Below are 22,658 nucleotides of genomic sequence, written 5' to 3'. Positions count from 1 at the left end.
GACTAATCACAATCTGAATGCAAATTATTATTTTATTGACAGTGTTCTTGAATTTGACCTAAGGCGGGGGGTGGGGAACAGTATTACACACATACTTCATCAAAAGAAATTTTAAGTCTTAAAGGGACAGTAAAGTCAAAATTGGACTTTCATGATTCAGATAGGACATGCAATTTTAAACAACTATCAAATTTACTTGTATTATCTCATTTGCTTTGTTCTCTCTTTTGTTGAAAAGCATACTTAGGTAGGCTCAGGAGCAACAAAGCACCTAGCTGCTGATTGGTGGCTGCACATATATGCCTCTTGTCACTGGCTCACCAGATGTGCTCAGCTGGTTCCCTGTAGTGCATTGCTGCTCCTTCAACAAATGATACAAAGAAAATAAAAGTACATTTGATAATAGAAGTAAACTGGAATGTTATTTAACATTGTATGCTCTATGTGAATCATGAAAGAAAAAGTTTAGTTTTCAGATCCGAAATGGAGCATTTTTCATGAGTCAAACTGAGACTATCTGACTTTCGATAAAGTTATAGGTCTATAAAAAATATACCCGTTTCCTTCTAAATCTTTATTTCCAGAACTGCTCCTTTTTCACTTTCCCAGCTGAGTCAAACGTCTGATAGTTGTATACCTGCTGTGAACATGGTGAATGACCATAAACAGGTTTAATATCTAATAAATGTGTTATGAGGTTATTCTTCGTATTATAACGGTAGCAGTAGCCACAGGTCTATTAATAGCATAGCAGAATGTCCTTTTCTCTATAGAGCAGACTTTCTCAAACGTGGCCTTCCAGAGGTTTTGGAACTACATTTCGCTGAGCATCATGGAAAATGTAGTTAAAAAACCTCTGGAGGGCCACATTTGAGGATGTCTGCTATAAAGTGTAAGTCACAAACATTACAATACTGAACTTCTGTACTATGTTTATTTAAAGTCAAGAAATGAATGTTATCTTTCATCTAGTCAGAATCTTCAAAATAAGGTGACCTACACACTCTGTAAAGATTTCCCAGTTATATCTCAGTAAAGACTAATCACAAACTCATAGTTGCCAACAGTCCCTGATTTCCAGGGACAGTCCCTGGATTTTGTTGTATGTCCCTGGATTTTTTTGTCCCTGGAAATGTCCCTGAAAATCTCTTTTGCACATTTATTGTTTGCATATATATATATACACACAGAAAGATAGATGATAAATAGATATAGTGTATTATTTAAATATAATTCACTCCTAATGGAATATTATTATTGAATGGGTTCACATATTTTTTGTCTTTCTAATTTTGATGCTGTGTTGTAAAAATAACCATATATCCAGAATGTGTTCCAGAGACTGGGTAGGTGTAAGAGCTTGGTGCTGTAATCTGTATAATAAACTATGGATAAGTCTAAATGATACTATTACTTTCAAATGGGTCTGTTTTGATTGCAGAACTGAGTGGGCGGAGCAGTTGAACAGTAGGTCGTCAATACTCCAGTAACCCGCTTGCTTGCTCTGCTGCAAAGTGTCCCTGGAATTTTTTTTTTAAATGTTGGCAACTATGCAAACTGAATGCAATTTATTATTTTATTGACAGTGTTCTTGAATTTGACCTAAGGTGGGATATGTTTAGAGTTTAATATACAGAAACACGTAGAGAAGACTTTATTTAAAAGTAAATCCTTGGGCGGGGGGGTGGGGCACAGTATTACACACATACTTCATCAAAAGAAATTATAATTCTTAAAGGGACAGTAAAGTCAAAATTGGACTTTCATGATTCAGATAGGACATGCAATTTTAAACAACTTTCCAATTTACTTTTATCATTAAATTTACTTTGTATTCTTTGTTGAAAGCTAAACCTAGGTAGGCTGATATGCTGATTTCTAAGCCCTTGAAGCCCACCTTTTATCTCAGTGCATTTTATTAGCTTTTCATAGCAAGACAGTGCTAGCTCATATATAACATTGTGCTCACTCCCATGGAGTTATGCATGAGTCTGCACTAATTGGCTGAAATGCAAGTTTGTAACTAAAAAGAACTGAGATAAGGGGTCAGTCTGCAGAGGCTTAGATATAAGTTAGTCACAGAGGTAAAACGTATATATTAATATAACAGTGTTGGTTATGCAAAACTGGCGAATGGGTAATAAAGGGATTATCTATCTTTTTAAAAAATAAACATTTTCAAGTAGACTGTCCCTTAACTTCTCAAATAAATAAACAAATATTGGCGTCATGACACTCTATGCTGAATGCTGCTATCAAACTCCCATTTTAATTTTATGATTGTTAAAATTATAATGTTAAAAAAACTGCATTTGTTATCAAGCGATTTAAAAGAATTTGCAGGTACCCTCAAAAAAAACATTAAATCATTTAAGTATGTTGCTTTTTTACATAAGGCATTAAATGTTAAAGTAAATATTAGTAAATTCTAGGAATGGCATCTTTTTGCAGACATTTCCAGGAAGCTATTTAAGGGGGGTGTAGTGTGGGATAGATTATTCATATGACCCACCCACTTCATACTATTGTATACTAGAGAGGAGCACACTGTTCACTCAGTAGGGTAAGCGTATTCTCCACCCAGTGTAATCTCTCTGCCATGAAAGGCTGACCCTCTCTACATCTGCTCTTTACCTCCCACCGCACTACAAGCACATGGTACAGTGCACTCATCAGGACTGCCAGCAATTTGTGCGGCTTTAGCTGGCAATTAATCTCACTCACTTGTTCCCTCTTCCTCGCTCTACTAGGACATTAGATAAAGGGCCCAGGATATGGGACAGTCATTCAAAATCTGACAAGATCCAAGTGAAGTTTAGACAAGTGGTAGCACCTAAATCACCTAGATACTTTTATTTAAATTCAGACATATGCATCCAATGTACTGCTGATAGTCGCTATGGTGGTAATCATATTAATAATTTTGCTTTTCATGATTTTGCATCTGTTCTATAGGAGAAGAGAACAATAATGTCATCTACACATATTAGAATCAAATAATTAGGTTAGTTTTACCTAGTGCAAGAAAAGCAATCTTGACAAAGTTATATATAATATTAGTTGTTTTTTTTTACTAGAACATTATTTTGGGTAGTATGAAATGTCTAAGCCATTTACATCAGATATCCATCAGATATCCAGGAAAAATATTTGTAGTATTTAGTTATGTTTTGTAATAAAGGTCAACAAAATCTATACTAATCTTACCTTAACCGTTACAGAATGTGAAAATGTTTAAAAATGTGAAAATGTGTTGCTTATCTTTGCATTTTAATACGAATCATATATAAGATGTTAAACTGTTTTTATATATATACTCAAACTCATATATATATATACATACAGTGTATATATATATATATATATATATATATATATAGTGTATATATATATATCTTTAAAAAAATCTTACCTTCCTTTGCTTTGCAGAATCCAATTTTATTAACCAATATGTAGCGACTTTTGGTTTGTGATATCTCCAATTATCCATTATCTGTATAAAAGAAAGCAAAAATATATTAAAATAGTAAGGACATTTTTTCGACATATAAACAAACTACTATCTATTACACACAGGTGTGTATTGGTATCTCAGTTGAGTTAAACTAAAAAAAATAGGACTATCATGCAACGTTTATTTATTGATGTTTATTTCTTTAATAAAAAAAGAAGAAAAAAAGAGAGAGATTTTGGCTGCAAGCGTTATCTAATCGATACAGAATAACCAACCCAAGGATATAAATATTGGTCGACAAACTCCCAGCATAGAGGGAAAAGATATTGGGAGAGGAATGATAACTTTCTGGATCCGTTGTGTAAATTGGTATTGCATTTTTATAGACTGCAGTTCCAATAGGCAAATTAAAAGTGTTAAGACTCTTTATTTCTAAAAGTGCTATGCAATACCTTATGATTCCCTGTAGCAGTTAAGGATTTCAGTCTACAAGTTTGTTGGACTCTGCTGTCTGTGATTTTTCAGCCAATAAAGGCTGCCAGGGAAACTTTTATATTGAGCAAATATTACCTGCAATGTAAATGGACTCAAAAGGTCCATTCCAACGAGGGCTGTAAACTAAGAAAATAGTTTTTCCATATCCGTTTGGTAAGATATTTGATCATGGTGGTAAAAATGCCTGTGTCTAAAGAGATTTTTTTGTTTTCTTTTTGAAGAACATACAGAGTTTATAAACATTCACATATAAATATTTCTAGAAACTCCAGAGCACTATAACAATGTGGGTTCTATTATGTATATAGATGTTGCAACCAAGCAAAAGGTTTTGCTATAAAAATATTGTGTTAATTCAAAAGATTTTGTGCAATAATTGCACAGTGGAATTTTATGGTTCAAATACGGACAATTGTAACAAAGTGTAATTAAAACAGCTTTTTTTTTTTTTTGTTTGTTTGTTTTTCACCAGAGAGAATTTCAATTTGGTTCATTTGAAGTTAATTATCAAGGTCTTGGATTTGCCGAGCTTTGCAAAAGGAGAACAATTGGCTTATACAGCACTTTGCAGTAGTCACAGCTAAATACAGTCAGACAAATAAAATCTCATACATTTCTTTTTGTGTGTTATAGAAAATGCATTAGGTACACAGGAGGGATATTGGCTATGAGGTTTATAAGGAAAAACAAGTCATTAATTGCAGACTATTCAGAAACGTTCCCAAATTGTTTTTTTTTATTTTCTGCTTTGTGGGTAGTAGAGACCTACTGTTATCACTATGAATTCATTTTCATCACAATGTATAACTGTTAAAAAAAAATGTACCCTGTGCCTCTGCTTGAAGCATTAAAGGGACATAAAACCCAAAAATGTTCTTTCATGATTCTGATAGAGCAATACATTTTAAACAACTTTCAAATTTTTCTTCTATTATCTAATTTGCTTCATTCTATTAGCATCCTTTGTTGAAAAGTATACCTAGGTAGGCTCAGTAGCTGAGTGCTAGCAGCTAATTGGTGGCTGTACATATCTATCTCTAACCATTGGCTTGCCAATGTGTTCAGCTAGCTCCCAGCGGTGCATTGATGCCCCTTCAATAAAGGATAGCAAAAGAATGAAGAAAAATTGATATTAGAAGTAAATTGGAAAGTTGTTTAAAATTGTATGTTCTATCTTAAAGGGACACTGAACCCAGATTTTTTTTCTTTCGTGCTTCAGATAGAGCATGAAATTTTAAGCAACTTTCTAATTTACTCCTATTATCAATTATTATCAAATTTTCTTCATTCTCTTGGCATCTTTATTTGAAATGCAAGAATTTAAGTTTAGATGCCGGCCCATTTTTGGTGAACAACCTAGGTTGTCCTTGCTGATTGGTGGATAAATTCATACACCAATAAAAAAAATGCTGTCCAGAGTTCTGAGCCCAAAAAATAGCTCAGATACCTTCTTTTTCAAATAAAGATAGCAAGAGAATGAAGAAAAATTGATAATAGGAGTAAATTAGAACATTGCTTAAAATAGCATGCTCTATCTGAATCACGAAAGAAACAAATTTGGGTTCAGTGTCCCTTTAACAATGAAAGTTTAATTTTGGGTTTCATGTCCCTTTAAGTACAATTAGATCTTTTAGTGTAAACTGAGTGATTCTGTAAACCAAAGTAACTCCACTTCCCCTGCACATACATGGTGTTGCTTCTCTGTTCATATCTCCTTATCTTACAACCTTTTTTTTCCTTCTCTGTCCTCTTTGGCAAGACAGGTCATCCAAATAAAGCTGACATTATCTAACACATTACATCAGTGAAGGCAAACACTATCCGCACTCCCATCTTGCTGCAATGAAATGATAGATATTGTCTATTTACTCACAGCCAGGAGTTCTTATGGAATATTATTATTGCTTTGTTAAGGGGATATATAATTGTATTCTAACACTCTAATCATGTCAGGTTGTTTTTTTTATTAAGCAGCTAATGGTATAGCTGGAAAATGCTGTTACATTAAAATTATTTTAGAGAAATACTGATGAAATGCAATATTATAAAATGAAAAAAGGTACATAACAGTTAAAGGGACATTAAAGGGGCATGCAAATGCACAATTATCCCACTACTGTTTCATGGGAAAGGGTTAAATACATAGGTAAAGATAGCTTCTGAGCAAAAATTCACAAATGGGACCTAGAAGATCTCATCTGGTTAGCCAATGGCAAGAGGCATATGTGTGTAATTACCAGATCACTCCCAATACAGAACATTATAACTAATTATGCTTTACAACAAAAGAAATAATGAATGTTTTTTTTTTTTTTTTTTGAAAAATTTTTTTTTATTGAAGTTAAGACATATATCATCACAACAAGAACTCGCCCAAAGGCCAAAGTTACAACAAAGAGATTAATACATTGTCTATACATAGGTATTGTTGAGAAAGCAATAGGCATATATAGCAAGAAAAAAAACAATTTGAAATCTGGTTTTGAAGATAGACTGTATCTTGGGCGAGATTAAATAAAACTTCATTTTATAATATATTGTCAGCGTATGAGCTCCACATTCTAATAGTATTTTACCTAAGACCAAAATATCAGCCTGTGGAGGGTTAACATGAATATCAGCCACTCTTGGGCCGAAGTAAATAGGGGGGTGGGGGATATTCAGCGGGTAAGCACCGCTATACGCATAGGGAAAAGGGTGGGGGGGGCGGAGCCATATATATAGGAACTAGTAGGGCATTGTACAGAATGCTGGGTTAACTTATAAGCAACAAGCTGACCATAGATTTATTTCAGGCTATCGTGAATATTAGAGTTCTCCCCTCCAGGAAAGCTTTTAATACAAAATATAAACCAAGTGTCCCAAGAGGTATTTATATGGGACCAGACGGTCAAGGTAGTTCAAAGTTTACCACTACGGGGCATTATTCTGGAGTATTTTAGAATTATACTAAATGTATGATGCTTTATAATCATAGGTAAAAGACAACCTTATTGCAATAAATAGAGGTGTGTCTAAGCAAGGGAGGCCTAGTCTTCCTGTTATAACTGGTTAATATGACTTGATCTAAATAAATGCTATTAACGTTTACAACATGTTTAGACGGTATGCTTACCTCCATGAGTATATAAACTATTGGTGAACTATAGGTAAGCCTGGTTAAACAAACCCAAACAATAAAAATTTCATACCATAAATCTTACCTAGAACAATTTGCAGTCTCATATAACATATATACTATAAGCAGCACCTACTTCTCATTATTAACTGAGCACTAACTACTACACATAATTAATAATGGAGAGAGTTAATTGAGGCATATTAAGATAACTTAGAGTCATGTTAGGTTAGGCTAAAAACATTTAACTAATAAACTTCACTAATCCCTATTAGCTATATAGAGAAAGAGATATGCTTAGGCTGAGTGCAGGCATGTCCTTTTAGAGATCACAGCAGACCCCACCAAGGAATGACAGGACTTTCAACAGGCTGTCATACAACAGGGGAAACAGAAGACTAATACAAAGGGCAATGTAACGCTAGGTGACAAAAGTATAATAATGGACTAGGGAGTTAGGATGTATAGCATTAAAAAAAACACAGGGTTCCTTATTATTCAAGTAAGTTATATCAGCCTATTAGAAAGAAAGGGCAATGGCCTTAAGAGGAAGGACCGCTCTATTTAGCATAAGTTTCATTATAAAAATATAGGGTTAAGGTGTTCCTAAGGGCACAATTGCAACATGTGTGTATCAGTATAAGAAGAAGCTTGTATATAAACTGTAGTGCACACAGATAGACATTCATATTGTCCATAGTTAACTGCTAAGCTCTAAAAAGCCCTAATCACAAAAGCTGTACTAGATTGGCTTGGTAGCATATGCAATTGTTGTTGAGCCATATGGGAGGTAGAATATAGTGTAGTACCTTTATAGGCTATCTAGTACCTTTTAATAATAATAGCGTTGCCCTGAACATTGACACACATGTAGATAAAGTATATAATTGCAGTGCAATGTAAAGTTCCACTATAAAAACATATGTCTAAAACTACCACATAAATAGTTTCAGCTAGTGCAGTATGATTAAACTATAACATAGTATAATTGAACAAGGTAGCTTACTAATAGGGAATAAAAACTTTTGTGAGCTTTTAAGCTAGAAAAGTACCATTGGGAATAGCCTCACTGTTCTGAAGGCAAATTAAATACAGAATGTATATGGATGTGTAAAAGAGCATTAATGTGAACATCAAACAAAATAATATGAACTGGGATTATACATATACAAACAGAGAGCAATCTACATCATGGAGGGCAGCCCTGAAAGAGTTAACTCGAGTGTCACATATTAGATAAACTAGGTAGTGGGAATAGATAGCCCATGCCAGTTCTGTAGCGTAACCAGCAAGTCCCATTAAAGGCAGGGGAGTGATTCAGCCAATACCCCTTCGTAGGAGCGTTAAATAATGCAGTGAGTGTAATAACCGGTGCAGGACAGGGAGCATTGGAAAATAGGGCATGTCCTGAGCTGTTACAAGCTGTCTGCCGACGTTGTCGGAAAGTAAAGAGTCCCAATAGGTATGTTTCCAGCTTCTCACGCTGTAGCGGTCACAATGATTACCCATTAGCAGCAAGCAGGTTTCTGGAAGTTGAGTCACCACAATGCATACCGGACTCAGCAACTGCAAGGTATGTGTTTGTGTTAGGAGGGATCTAATTGACACTAAGTCACCATGCAGATTCTCTTGCGGCATCTGATATCCAACCTCATCTGCCTCCACTAGCAGCTGTGTATCGACATCCATGTCACTAAGATCACCTTCCTTTAGGGAGTCAGGCTCTTTTGAGGCAGGGGAGGTCGAGGGATAAGTGGGCATAAGCGCTTGGATTATCGGCGCTATCCTCTCCTTATGTTGCGCAGGGCTTGGTTTTGGAAGTACTCGTGCGACATCCCCAGTCCCAATCAATTCAGCAGCGGGCCTTTCCCTGCATTTCTGATCGCTTCTAATCACTGATCTTAGGCTGTAGAAGTGAGATGTCATCTGGAGATCCAAGCTCTGCAGCATAGCTTTGAGCTCAATATAAAGATCCTCCATGGTGAGACGTTAAAGTTGGTGGTGTATTGCTAGCGAAACAAGCTTGTAGCTGAGAGGTAGCTCCTGCAAGATGGCGTTTCTCACAGCATGGCCTCCGCAAGCCGAGTATGCTAGACTGCAGGTTGTCAAAACAATAAAGTAGAATTTTGTAGTTTGTGAGACGTTGGGTAAGAGCTAGATGTCTGTAGCAGGATAGTGGAGGTAGCAAACGGATTTAGAGCATACATCCATTAGATAATCTATGACCTCCGTAGTTTTAGTAGGCCTCACAGCACTGCGTGTGCTCCAAATGTAGAAGTCTAGTATGACAAAAGACTAATGTATAAGTTCAGCAAAGTAACTTTCAAATAGTGTAGAGATAATCCTGCTTGGTCAGAAGTAATTATTTGGGGCAAATTACATTAATAAAGCTGCAATTTGCCGTTGTTTTATAGAAGCTTCAGCAGGAGCTCTCTGAAACACGTCTTCTCTGCTCAGCTGTTGGCTCCGCCGAAATAATGAATGTTTACTGTAATGCTGGTTTATTTTCCTTAATTAAACAGACATGAAACCCAACATTTTTCTTTCATGATTCAAACAACTTTCCAAATTAATTCTGTTAAATTTTTCTTTGTTGTGTTTGGTAATTTTTTATTGAAAAGTAGGGAGTTAAAGGGACACTAAACCCATTTTTTTTTCGTGATTCAGATAGAGCCTGCAATTTTAAGCAACTTTCTAATTTACTTCTATTATCAAATGTTCTTGATTCTCTTGATATCTTTATTTGAAAAGCAAGAATGTAAGTTTAGATGCCGGCCCATTTTTTTGTGAACAACCTGGGTTGTTCTTGCTGATTGGTGGATTAATTTAACCGACCAATAAAGAAAAGCTGTCCAGGGTACTGAACCAAAATATAGCTTAGATGGCTTCTTTTTCAAATAAAGATAGCAAGAGAATGAATAAAAATTGATAATAGGAGTAAATTGGAAAGTTACTTTAAATTGCATGCTCTATCTGAATCACAAAAGAAAAAATTTGGGTTTAGTATCCCTTTAAGCTCAGGAGCGTGCACGTGTCTGCCGCACTATATGGCAGCATTTTTGCAAAGATGTTCTAAATTTGCAAAACCCCTAGATGGCAGCACTTTTTCCTCCTGTGCAGTGCTCCACACACAAGCAGGCTACCTATCTAGATATCTCCTCAACAAAGAATAGTAGTAGTTTGGAAATGTTTTAAAAAATATTTGCTCTGTCTGAATTAAAAAAAATAAAATTTGTTTTGTATTTCACGTCCCTTTAAACATTATACTGTGAGATTCAATGTTGAGTTTAAAGGGACAGTCTACACCAGAATTTTTATCCCTTTATTACCAATTTCCCAGTTTTGCATAACCAACACAGTTATAATAATATACTTTTAACCTCTGTGATTACCTTGTATCTAAGCCTCTGCAAACTGCCGCTTTATTTCAGTTCTTTTGACAGACTTGCAGTCTAGCCAATCAGTGCCTGCTCCCAGATAACTTCACGTGCATGAGCACAGTGTTATCTATATGAAATACGTGAACTAACACCCTCTAGTGGTGAAAAACGGTTAAAATGCAATCTGAAAAGAGTTGGCCTTCAAGGTCTAAGAAATTAGCATATGAACCTCCTAGGTTAAGCTTTCAACTAAGAATACCAAGAGAACAAAGCAAAATTGGGGTTAAAAGTAAATTGGAAAATTCTTTAAAATGACATGCTCTATCTGAATCATGAAAGTTTATTTTGGCCTAGACTGTCCCTTTAATGTTATGAAAACATATTTCAGTAAACATTAAAAGGGGCAGTATAGTCAACTTTCTTGATTCAGATAGAAATTGAAACAACAATCCATTTTACTTCTAATATCTGTGTTTGTTTTGCTCCCTTGGTGTCCTTTGTTAAAAACCTTACCTAGCCAGACTTAGGGGTAGAAATACATTACTGGGAGCTAGCTGCACAGAAGAAGAATATAAGATTCTATGTTAAGATAAATGTTGTGGGAAGCGTAGATTTTCTTATGCTCAGCACATACATAAGTAGATCACATACATAAGTAGATCACATGCATAAGAAGATCACATCCATAAGTAGATCACATACATAAGTAGATCACATGCATAAGTAGATCACATGCATAAGTAGATCACATACATAAGTAGATCACATGCATAAGTAGATCACATACATAAGTAGATCACATACATAAGAAGATCACATCCATAAGTAGATCACATACATAAGTAGATCACATACATAAGAAGATCACATCCATAAGTAGATCACATGCATAAGTAGATCACATACATAAGTAGATCACACTGACAAATTTTACAAAAAGAATACTTTGTCTGTCCCAGAGCAAAGTGCAAAAAGCGAAAATGATCTAATTTGTTAAAGCATTTTATTATTGCGCTATTGCTTGTTTATATATAGCTGTGTGTTTAACTCTCGTAAAGGGATTAAACACACAGTTAAAATCAGTTCCAGAGCAGCAATGCATTACTGGGAGCTAGCTGAAAACTTCTGGTGAGCCAACGAGAAGAGACAAATATGTGTAGTCAGCAATCACCATCTAGCTCATAGTAGGATATGTACATATTCTTTTCAACAAAAGGATACCAAGAGAACAAGGTAAATTTGATTATAAAAATAAATGTAAAAGTATCTTAAAATACGTTTTATCTGAATTATGCAAAATCATAGTAGCATGAAACCCTAAATTTATTCTTTAATGATTCAGATAGAGCAGCAATTTTAACCCCTTAATGACAACTGACGTACCAGGTACGTCATGCATTAACAATCAGTTAATGACAATAGACGTACCTGGTACGTCAGTTGTCTAACAGAGTGCTGGAAGCGATCACAATCGCTTCCAGCAGCTCTGAGGGTATTGCAGTGATGCCTCCATATGGAGGCATCCTGCAATACCCCTTTGCAAGCCTCCGATGCAGAGAGAGCCACTCTGTGGCCCTCTCTGCACCGGAGCGTCGTTGGTGGGTGGGAGCAAGGCAGGGAGGTGGGTGGGCGGCCTGCCAAGGGCCTGTGATTTGGAGGGGGGGCGGGATCGGAGGCCGGATCGGATGCGGCAGTGTCCGGGGGGCGCGCACGGACGCGCGGGCGCGTGCACGTGGGCGGCGGGCGGGCGCGTGCACGGGGCGGGAGCGGGTGGGAACTGCTACACTACAGAAAACTGGATTATAATTCAATAAACGATCGGGGGGGGGGGGTTGGGGAAGGGGGGGGGTTAGGGTGGGTTGGGGGGGGAAGCTACACTACAGAAAATGGGGAAAAAAAAACAAAAGCACATTTTTTTTAAGAAACTGGGTACTGGCAGACAGCTGCCAGTACCCAAGATGGTGCCCATTAAGTTAGAGGGGGAGGGTTAGAGAAGTGTTTGATGGGGGATCTGTGAGTTTGGGGGCTAAGGGGGGATTCTATACAGCAGCATATGTAAATATGCTATAAAAAAAAAATATATACCTTTTTATCTTAGTACTGGCAGACTTTCTGCCAGTACTTAAGATGGCGGGAACAATTGTGGGGTGGGGGAGGGAATATAGCTGTTTGGGAGGGATCAGGGGGTCTGATGTTTCAGGTGGGAGGCTGATCTCTACACTAAAGCTAAAATTAACCCTGCAAGCTCCCCACAAGCTACCTAATTAACCCCTTTACTGCCAGCCATAATACAAGTGTGATGCGCAGCAGAATTTAGTGGCCTTCTAATTACCAAAAATCAACGCCAAACCCATATATGTCTGCTATTTCTGAACAAAGGGGATGCCAGAGAAGCATTTACAACCATTTTTGCCATAATTGCACAAGCTGTTTGTAAACAATTTCAGTGAGAAACCGAAAGTTTGTGAAAAAGTGAACGTTTTTTTTGTATTTGATCGCATTTGGCGGTGAAATGGTGGCATGAAATATACCAAAATGGGCCTAGATCAATACTTTGGGATGTCTTCTAAAAAAAAATATATACATGTCAAGGGATATTCAGATATTCCTGACAGATATCAGTGTCCCAATGTAACTAGCAGTAATTTTGAAAAAAAGTAGTTTGGAAATAGCAAAGTGCTACTTGTATTTATGGCCCTATAACTTGCAAAAAAAGTAAATAACATGTAAACATTGGGTATTTCTAAACTCAGGACAAAATTTAGAAACTATTTAGCATGGGTGTTTTTTGGTGGTTGCAGATGTGTAACAGATTTTGGGGCTAAAAGTTAAAAAAAAGTGTTTTTTTTTCATTTTTTCCTCATATTTTATATATTTTTTATAGTAAATTATAAGATATGATGAAAATAATGGTATCTTTAGAAAGTCCATTTAATGGCGAGAAAAACTGTATATAATATGTGTGGGTACAGTAAATGAGTAAGAGGAAAATTACAGCTAAACACAAACACTGCAGAAATGTAAAAATAGCCATTGTCATTAAGGGTAAGAAAATTGAAAAATGGTCCGGTCATTAAGGGGTTAAGCAACTTTCTAATTTACTTCTATTATCAAATTTTTCCTCTCTCTTGGTATCTTTTGTTGAAAAGCAGGGACGTACGTTTAGGAGCCGGCTAATTTCTGGAGCACTATATGGCAGCAATTGAGTAAGAATGTTAACCATTTGCAAGAGCACTAAATGGCAGAACTATTTCCTGCCATGTAGCGCCACCAGATACCCGCCTAGGTATCTCTTCAACAAAGAATACCATAAGCAAGTTTTTTTCCTTTTCCTTTCCTATCCCTTTAAGTTTGGGCACCACTGAGCTATAACAGACCTCACAACTGTCACAAATATTGTGGGTTGGGAGGCCTGCCAGCTATTCCTTCCACAGCTTCCCTGTTGAGGCAAATGTCACAGTTTCCATGGAGTGTACCAACTAAAACGTGCCACCCCTCCAACCCTCCCAACGCCGCCCGTTACCCTCTTGGTTTATCCCCAGCAGGGGCGGAACTACCATTGGTGCAGCAGGTGCCGTGGCACCAGGGCACAAGTGCTGGGGACCCATACCAGTGCAGTTTGCAGGTCCATCTATATATCCTCAAAATCATTATACTGAGCAGCATGTATACTACTGCTATTGCTTACTACTGAGTTACCATTGGGGGGGGGGCCAAAAAATATTGCACCAGGACCCTCTGATGAGTAGGTCCGCACTCCCCAGCATACATTTGATTTGCCTCTTCTATTGTGGCTTCACCCACAAAAACACCACTAGGCCACAGCCTACTAAACCCCTCACCTACTGGTCCCAGAAGCCTTGTGGGTAGGCTGACCATATTGCCGCTTTAAAAAGGGACACATATGAAAAATACATATGTCAGGGCTGTTTAAAGAAATGCTTTGAATAAAGTTCTGTTATAAGAACCCTGATATATGTATTTTTCATGTGTCCCTTTGTAAAGCGGCAATATGGTCAGCCAACTTGTGGGTAATGTTGGGAAATATGCTATAGTATATGTCTCTATGAAACAGCCACATAGCTTTTTATTTTAATAATATTCTACAGACTGATGGTGTCTGCTATTCAAATCAAAGAAACATCAAGTAATACATTATGCAGCAAACAATTTAATGTAATATGTGTTAAAGGCACTTTATTAATATATGTATAGTTTATATCAGCAACTAAGCACTGAATTGCAAACTATCTCCTTAGCTATTTGGACAAAGTGAAGCATAAACAATTTTCAGAGTTATTTTAAATTAAAGCAAAAGTAAATGGGAAAAATAATGAATGTATAGTGGAATGATGTTATATTTTAATTTATTAAATGAATGTATGGGGAATTATATTTTTAACTTACTGTTCCTTTAATTTTGGTGTGTGTCTTTACACATCATTAAAGGGACAGTATACACCCATTTTCATATAACTGCATGTAATAGACACTACTATAAAGAATAATATGCACAGATACTGATCAAAAAATCCAGTATAAAACTGTTTAAATACGTACTTAGAAGCTCCCAGTTTAGCTTTGCTAAAAAGGTTGCTGGAACACCCACTGCAAGTGGGAAATAGCAGACACCCCCCTCCCCCTGCTTTGCATATGAAAAGACCCTTTACACAAACAGGAGCAAGCTGGAGTAGGTATACACCAGTATTCTCCTAAAACTTTGGGGCTTGGTTAGGAGTCTAAAAATCAGAGCAATGTTATTTAAAAATAAGCAAAACTATAAAAAACCCAAACCTGTATGGGCTAAATAAATGGATCATCTACAAAACATTTATGCAAAGAAACATCAAGTGTATAATGTCCCTTTAATTGAATAAGGCCTCGTTTCCATTGAGGTGGTAAAGTGTGGAAACTGGTGGTAACTTAAAAAGTCTCCATAGACTTTAATGGAAATAAATGTTTTTATCACCAGTTCCTACAATTTACCATCTTAGTGGAAACTAGGCCTTAGCGTTTCGGGGGAAATGTATGCAATTTCTCATACACCTTTTTAACTAAGCTTCTGGTGTTGCTATGGCAAAATGTCCTGCTTAGCAATGACCTGTTCCTTTTGTGACTCAGGCAAAGATAAATTACGAAAATAAACAGAGGGCGCAAAGGAAACAGGATTTTATTTAGACAAATATGGATGTGTTTAAGTATAAAAATGTATTCAATAATGTGGACCTAACAATTAAATAGATTCTGGACAAAATATGAGGTCACTTTCTCAAGTAAATTTGTGTATAAATACAGACTGACCTATAACAGAGTACTATGCTTGTACAACTTGAGGTCCAGAAAACACAATGTGGCCCTCCAGTGTTTGTTATGTGGCCCCTGCTTTCCTACAGCGTGAACACAGTAAGGTAATTCACATTTTTAGTACACAGAAAGCATACCTCTCAGTATTTACAGCCCCCAGCACCAGGAAACCAGGGGCTGAGTCACTTACAGTAGCCCAGGGGCATAGCCATGATAAACCAGAAAAAAATCTACTAAATTTCCCTGTTGTGCATTCAGAATCTGAGTATATATATTTTTATGGTTATACATATATGTAGGGACATACTTAAAGGGACATGAAACCCAAAAAATGTATTTCATGATTTAGCTAAAGAATACAATTTTGAACAATTTTCCAATTTACTTCTATTATTTAATTTGCATCATTATTTTGTTATCGTTTGCTAAAAGGTTTATCTAGGAAAGCTCAGGAGCAGCAAAGAACCTAGATTCTAGCTGCTGATTGGTGGCTGCATATATATATTGAATGTGATTGACTCACCCATGTGTTCAGTTAGAAACCAGTAGTGCATTGCTGCTCCTTCAACAAATTATACCAAGAGAATAAAGCAAATTTGATAATAGAAGTAAATTGGAAAGTTGTTTAAAATTGTATCTTCTACTTAAATCGTGAAATATTTTTTTTGGGTTTCATGTCCCTTTAATGCTAAAGGACTGCTCACTTAAAATCTGCTTATAGAATACTACTATACACACACACATAGATATATAGATAGATATATATAGATAGAGATATACTGCTGGGGACCTGCAGAGCACTGCTGGTCCACAGATAAAACCGCCACTGATCCAATCAGCAGCATTAGTCCCATGACACATACATGGAGCTAGCACTACTGATTGGATCAGTGGCAGTACTTCTGCACTGTGTTTAACCCCTAAAAATAATAATCATGCTTTTTTTCAGAACTATTATTTGAAGAAACAAAAGACACTAAGCCAATCAAATAGGGCTTATCCTATTAGCCAAAAAACTTCTACATGATTAACAATCGCATTTTAGTGATTTCATTTTCAATTAACACATTGGCCAACAAATAAAAAAAACAACAAAGTGAAATAATGATAAGTGGTTCCCTTTGGGACTATAATTGAGAGTTGGCAAGAGAATGGTTTGTTGGTAGAGCTGGTAAAAAAGAAGAAAAAAAAACATGAAAAGTAAGGTTTCATCCTATAACGAAAGAAAAAACAATTTAATGTCATGGGTCAGAGGGGAGCGGGGGCTCCATATAAAAATAAATACATAAAAACATAAAGGAAATGATGTTTCTTACTTTGATGGGCAAGGTCAAATTTCTAATAAAGTTCTAGACAAATTGAGAATGTGCAAAGTGTAAATACCATAAATAAAAGAAAATGCTATCTGTAATAAACATAATATCCATGAATAAGTTAACAGCATAGAGCGCCTAACAAAATAACAAGGACTTACTTCATCTATGATGGAGTCAGAAGATTCTTCATCCCCTTTTCCTGGAAATCTGATTCTAATATCTTGAAGAATAAGTAAAGTCTGTTTTGTAAGTTCATCTTCCTGCTCTTTAGTGAAATGGTGCATCACAGACTCACTCTGTATAACAAAACAAAAATACAGATTAGGTTAACGTTAAGTGCTGTTTATTGCTTACATTTATGTAAAGGCTAAACAAATTTGCATTTACTTTTATAAAAAATAGAATAGAAAAAAGCTTTGAAATGTCAAATTCCCAGATTGTCAGGGTTTAGCCAGATACCATGATATGCTGGCTTTTTAGTATACCAGATGTTGAAAGGGATATGAAACCCCCAAAATGTATTTTGTGATTGAGACAGAACCTAATATTTTAATAAAAAATTCCAATTTACTTTTATTATCAAATGTGCTTATTTCCTAATATATTCTGTGTTAAAGAGATACCTAGGTAGGCATCTGAGCACTGCACGGCAGGAAATAGCGTTGCCATCTAGTGCGTTTGCAAATGCATAACATCCTTGCATAACTGCTGCAGAAATGGATTGACCCCCAGGCATACGTCCCTGCTTTTCAAGAAAGGATACCAAGAGAACAACAAAGACAAATTAATAATACAAGTAAATTAGAAAGTTTTTTAAAATCGTATTGAGTCATGAAAGAAAAAGAAAACTGTTTTATATCCCTTTAAAGGGACACTAAAGTCAAAATTAAACTTGATGATTCAGATAGCGCATGCAATTTTAAACAACTTTCCAATTTACTTCTATTATCAATTTTTGCTCAGTGTTTTTGCACGGTAACCCGACAGGATTTATGTAAATGTCACATTCCAATGTGCTTCACGTACTGAACAATGCCCTTTTTATTGTAAATACATATTTATATATATATCCCTAACCTGCTGTATGAGTGAGGTATACCTGTATATATATAGCATGGGCTGTCAATCATCCCTATCAATCCGCCACCTGAAACAATGGGCCTCTGAAGCAGCATCCGCTGCTTAATAAATGGAGCCTTTAGTGTGAATGAAGACAAGTCCCCTATAGAAACCCAGTCACTAAGGCACAGGGGCGGAATTATCAAGCTCCAAATGGAGCTTGATGCCCCTGTTTCCGCGCGAGCCTTCAGTATAAAGACCGCTGCTCCATAACTTGTCCGCCTGCTCTGAGGCTGCAGACAGCAATCCGCCCGATCCTATACGCTCGGCTGACTGACACCACCTGCTAGCAGCTGATTGGCCGCGAATCTGCAGGTGGCGGCATTGCACAAGCAGTTCACCAGAACTGCTTGTGCAATGTTAAATGCCGACAGCGTATGCTGTCGGCATTTATCGATGTGTGGCGGACATGATACGCTACATTGTATCATGTCTGCTTGCACATTAATAAATCGTCCCCACAGTCTTGTTTGATCCAATGTAGCGAGGTTAGTGGGTTCACGCTCATTAGTTTCAGTACTTCTTAAATTCAGTAAAATCCTTTCAATAAAACCTGTAGTCTATATATTGTTTTAAGATCATGCCAAACCAGAAATGGTGCTTTAGCAGACATTAAAAATAAATATTGTTACAAACAATACTCGTTAAATATGAAAAATTACAATATAGCGACTGCACAATTGTACTTAGTATGCCCATCCTGTCAACATACAAATGACAATCAGATGTTTAGTAGTGGTGAGGATGGAAACGGATTGCAATAGGTTCCTTTGGAATGCACAATGGCTCAATCCTGTTAGAAAGCCTGGTTATGAAGACTCCAGTACTGTTACCGACTCCAGTGCAAGTGTAACAGAGTCAAACATGTCTGTAACAATTAAAAGCTTATATAAAAAGTAAAATAAATTTTATTAAAATATCAGCAGAGTTTATGTTTATAAGTACAGGGATACTTCATTTTATTGCTCTTCACTTTATTGCACTTCACAGATTTTACTTTTTTTTACAAATTGAAGGTTTGTGGCAACCCTGTGTTGGGCAAGTCTATTAAAGCCATTTTTCCAACATATACACATATAAACACATAAATACACACACACATATATATATATATATATATATATATATATACACACACACAACACACAGAGAAAGTCCAGCACTCACTTACAAGCTCTCAGCTAAGATTAAAAGTAAAAATGAAGGGGTTAGTTACCGCATTTGGCTAAATGGGACAAGCCCAGGTACCACGTCAAAGTCCCTTCCAAAACCTGGGACCCTAAAACAGCCACACAATGCATGCTCTCAATCCAACAAACTGGGAAAAAGTGAAGGGTGCACAGGCTTATGTAATCACCCTAGACATATACAAAACACGGAAGGGGACTGCACTCTCAGATTGGACTGGGTACACATCCCATGACCCTGCAACATGCTCAGCCCTGGGTGCTCACTGGCACTCACAGGAAGCTGTGCTGTCCCCAGAGTCACAGGGTGATTACATAAGCCTGTGCACCCTTCACTTATTTCCAGTTTGTTGGATGGAGAGCTTGCATTGTGTGGGTGTTTTAGGGTCCCAGGATTTTGGAAGGGACCTTGATGTGGTACCTGGACTTGTCCCATTTGGCCAAATGCGGTAACTAACCCGTCCATTTTTGCTTTTAATCTTAGCTGAGAGCTTGTAAGTGAGTTCTGGACTTTCTCCGTGCATTGTATTAATTTGTTTTGTCATTTTCCCTATGGGCCTTGCACCCAGGCCTGTCTGGGGTTAACTGTCTGTGACTCTGGGGACAGCACAGCTTCCTGTGAGTGCCAGCAAGCACCCAGGACTGAGCATGTTGCAGGGTCATGGGATGTGTACCCAGTCCAGTCTGAGAGTGCAGTCCCCTTCCGTGTTTTTTACACACACATATATATATATATATATATATATATATATACATACACATATATACATATACATACATACACACACACACCTATATATACATACCGCCAGTAAAGAGATTATGATTCACTGAAGGCTCAGATGATGGTTTGCATTTTTTAGCAAAAAAAATTATTTTTAATTAAGGTATGTACATTGTTGGTTTTTTTTTAGAGATAATGCTATTGCACACTTAATAGACTACAATTTAGTGTAAATATATCATTTATATGCTCTGGGAAACAAAAAAAAATGAGTGTGATTCACTTTATTGCTATATTCGCTTTATTGCGGTGGTCTGGAATCAAACCTGCAATATCTCCTGTAAAAGCCAACTTAGTTAAAATATGCTATAGTCAGTGTGCACAGTTATATACATTTTGATTCAGATTTACAGTTGAGCATTAGCAAAAAAATATTTTATTTAATATATTTTAACCTATTGTTCTATATTTAAAAATGACAGGGACCTCTGAAATCTTGTTTCATAGTATAAAAAAACTATTGTACTTACTTTTATTTAACTAATCAAACAAATTGCAATGCATTATCGCAAAACAAAATACATTTTTTTTAACTTAGCTGGCGTTAGATGTTACAAACATAAAACTGATTTATTGAAATTGCATTTTCAACTTATCTGACTTTAGAAAATATAATAATTCTATATACAGGTATAGAAGCAGGATACAATTGATGAAATCTAGTTGTTAAGGTAATTTATCTATTTAAATAACATTATAGTGATTATGTGACAGAAGAAAAACGCATTAGATATAAGTAAACTGTTGCATATTTCTGAGACAATAACCACACAGGAACAGATAAGCACAAACTGATTTTTCATTTAATAGTGTCATTTTTCGGATCCGTAGGGTGATCTGGAAGACAAACCTCAAATAGAGTGTGACAGTGTCTTATAGTGTGACAGCTCTGGGTAAATATTTTGCTATTCTCAGTAGTGGCTGATAAATATCTGATCAGATATGAGTTTGGCATCTAGCTGGGCACCAATGATGGTTATAAATCAACAGGGAAATTTACACAGATCAGGAAACCAAACTGACACAAATGAAAGAAGAACTGATATACATAAAATTATTGAATTTGAACAACAAGTGTAATTGCAATTTTAATTTCAAACATGATGCAAAGTATATTGTATAGTGCAAAAATAAAATGAGCTAATTGAACATATTTACACAGGCAATTATTCTGAAGTTATGTGCCCTAACATCATATTTTCTCTAGTTGTAAAGATATTGGGCTAGATTTGCTCGTATTACAAGATGAAAGTAAACATGATCACTTGAGCGCAAAACAGAATTTATGCTTACCTGATAAATTACTTTCTCCAAAGGTGTGTCCGGTCCACGGCAGCATCCTTACTTGTGGGAATATCTCTTCCCCAACAGGAAATGGCAAAGAGTCCCAGCAAAGCTGGCCATATAGTCCCTCCTAGGCTCCGCCCACCCCAGTCATTCGACCGACGGACAGGAGGAAAAATATAGGAGAAACCATATGGTACCGTGGTGACTGTAGTTAGAGAAAATAATTCATCAGACCTGATTAAAAAACCAGGGCGGGCCGTGGACCGGACACACCGTTGGAGAAAGTAATTTATCAGGTAAGCATAAATTCTGTTTTCTCCAACATTGGTGTGTCCGGTCCACGGCGTCATCCTTACTTGTGGGAACCAATACCAAAGCTTTAGGACACGGATGAAGGGAGGGAGCAAATCAGGTTACCTAAACGGAAGGCACCATGGCTTGCAAAACCTTTCTCCCAAAAATAGCCTCCGAAGAAGCAAAAGTATCAAATTTGTAAAATTTGGCAAAAGTGTGCAGTGAAGACCAAGTCGCTGCCTTACATATCTGATCAACAGAAGCCTCGGTCTTGAAGGCCCATGTGGAAGCCACAGTCCTAGTGGAGTGAGCTGTGATTCTTTCAGGAGGCTGCCGTCCGGCAGTCTCGTAAGCCAATCCGATGATGCTTTTAAGCCAAAAGGAAAGAGAGGTAGAAGTCGCTTTTTGACCTCTCCTTTTACCAGAATAGACGACAAACAGAGAAGATGTTTGTCTGAAATCTTTTGTAGCTTCTAAATAGAATTTTAGAGCACGGACTACGCCCAAATTGTGTAACAAACGTTCCTTCTTTGAAACTGGATTCGGACACAAAGAAGGTACAACTATCTCCTGGTTAATATTTTTGTTAGAAACAACCTTTGGAAGAAAACCAGGCTTAGTACGCAAAACCACCTTATCTGCATGGAACACCAGATAGGGCGGAGAACACTGCAGAGCAGATAACTCTGAAACTCTTCTAGCAGAAGAAATAGCAACCAAAAACAAAACTTTCCAAGATAACAACTTAATATCTATGGAATGTAAAGGTTCAAACGGAACCCCTTGAAGAACTGAAAGAACTAGATTTAAACTCCAGGGAGGAGTCAAAGGTCTGTAAACAGGCTTGATCCTAACCAGAGCCTGAACAAATGCTTGAACATCTGGCATAGCTGCCAGTCGTTTGTGTAGTAAGACAGATA

General features: G+C 36.7%; 1 protein-coding gene across 1 annotated transcript in view; it reads right to left on the bottom strand.

Annotated features, from left to right (window-relative positions):
- The window catches only part of TTLL7 (tubulin tyrosine ligase like 7), a 715,282-nt gene that overhangs the window by 172,817 nt on the left and 519,807 nt on the right, over positions 1–22,658 (bottom strand). The window contains exons 17-18 of the mRNA XM_053693316.1: positions 17,226–17,363; positions 3,413–3,493 (exon numbers count right to left, since the gene is read on the bottom strand). Coding sequence (XP_053549291.1) covers positions 3,413–3,493; positions 17,226–17,363 — 219 coding nt within the window. The remainder of the gene's footprint in view (positions 1–3,412; positions 3,494–17,225; positions 17,364–22,658) is intronic.

The sequence above is a fragment of the Bombina bombina genome, chromosome 10 (genome assembly GCF_027579735.1).
Source record: "Bombina bombina isolate aBomBom1 chromosome 10, aBomBom1.pri, whole genome shotgun sequence".
NCBI classification, from domain to species: Eukaryota; Metazoa; Chordata; class Amphibia; order Anura; family Bombinatoridae; genus Bombina; species Bombina bombina.
Note: the sequence above shows the minus strand (reverse complement) of the source record. Positions and strands in the feature narration are given on the sequence as shown.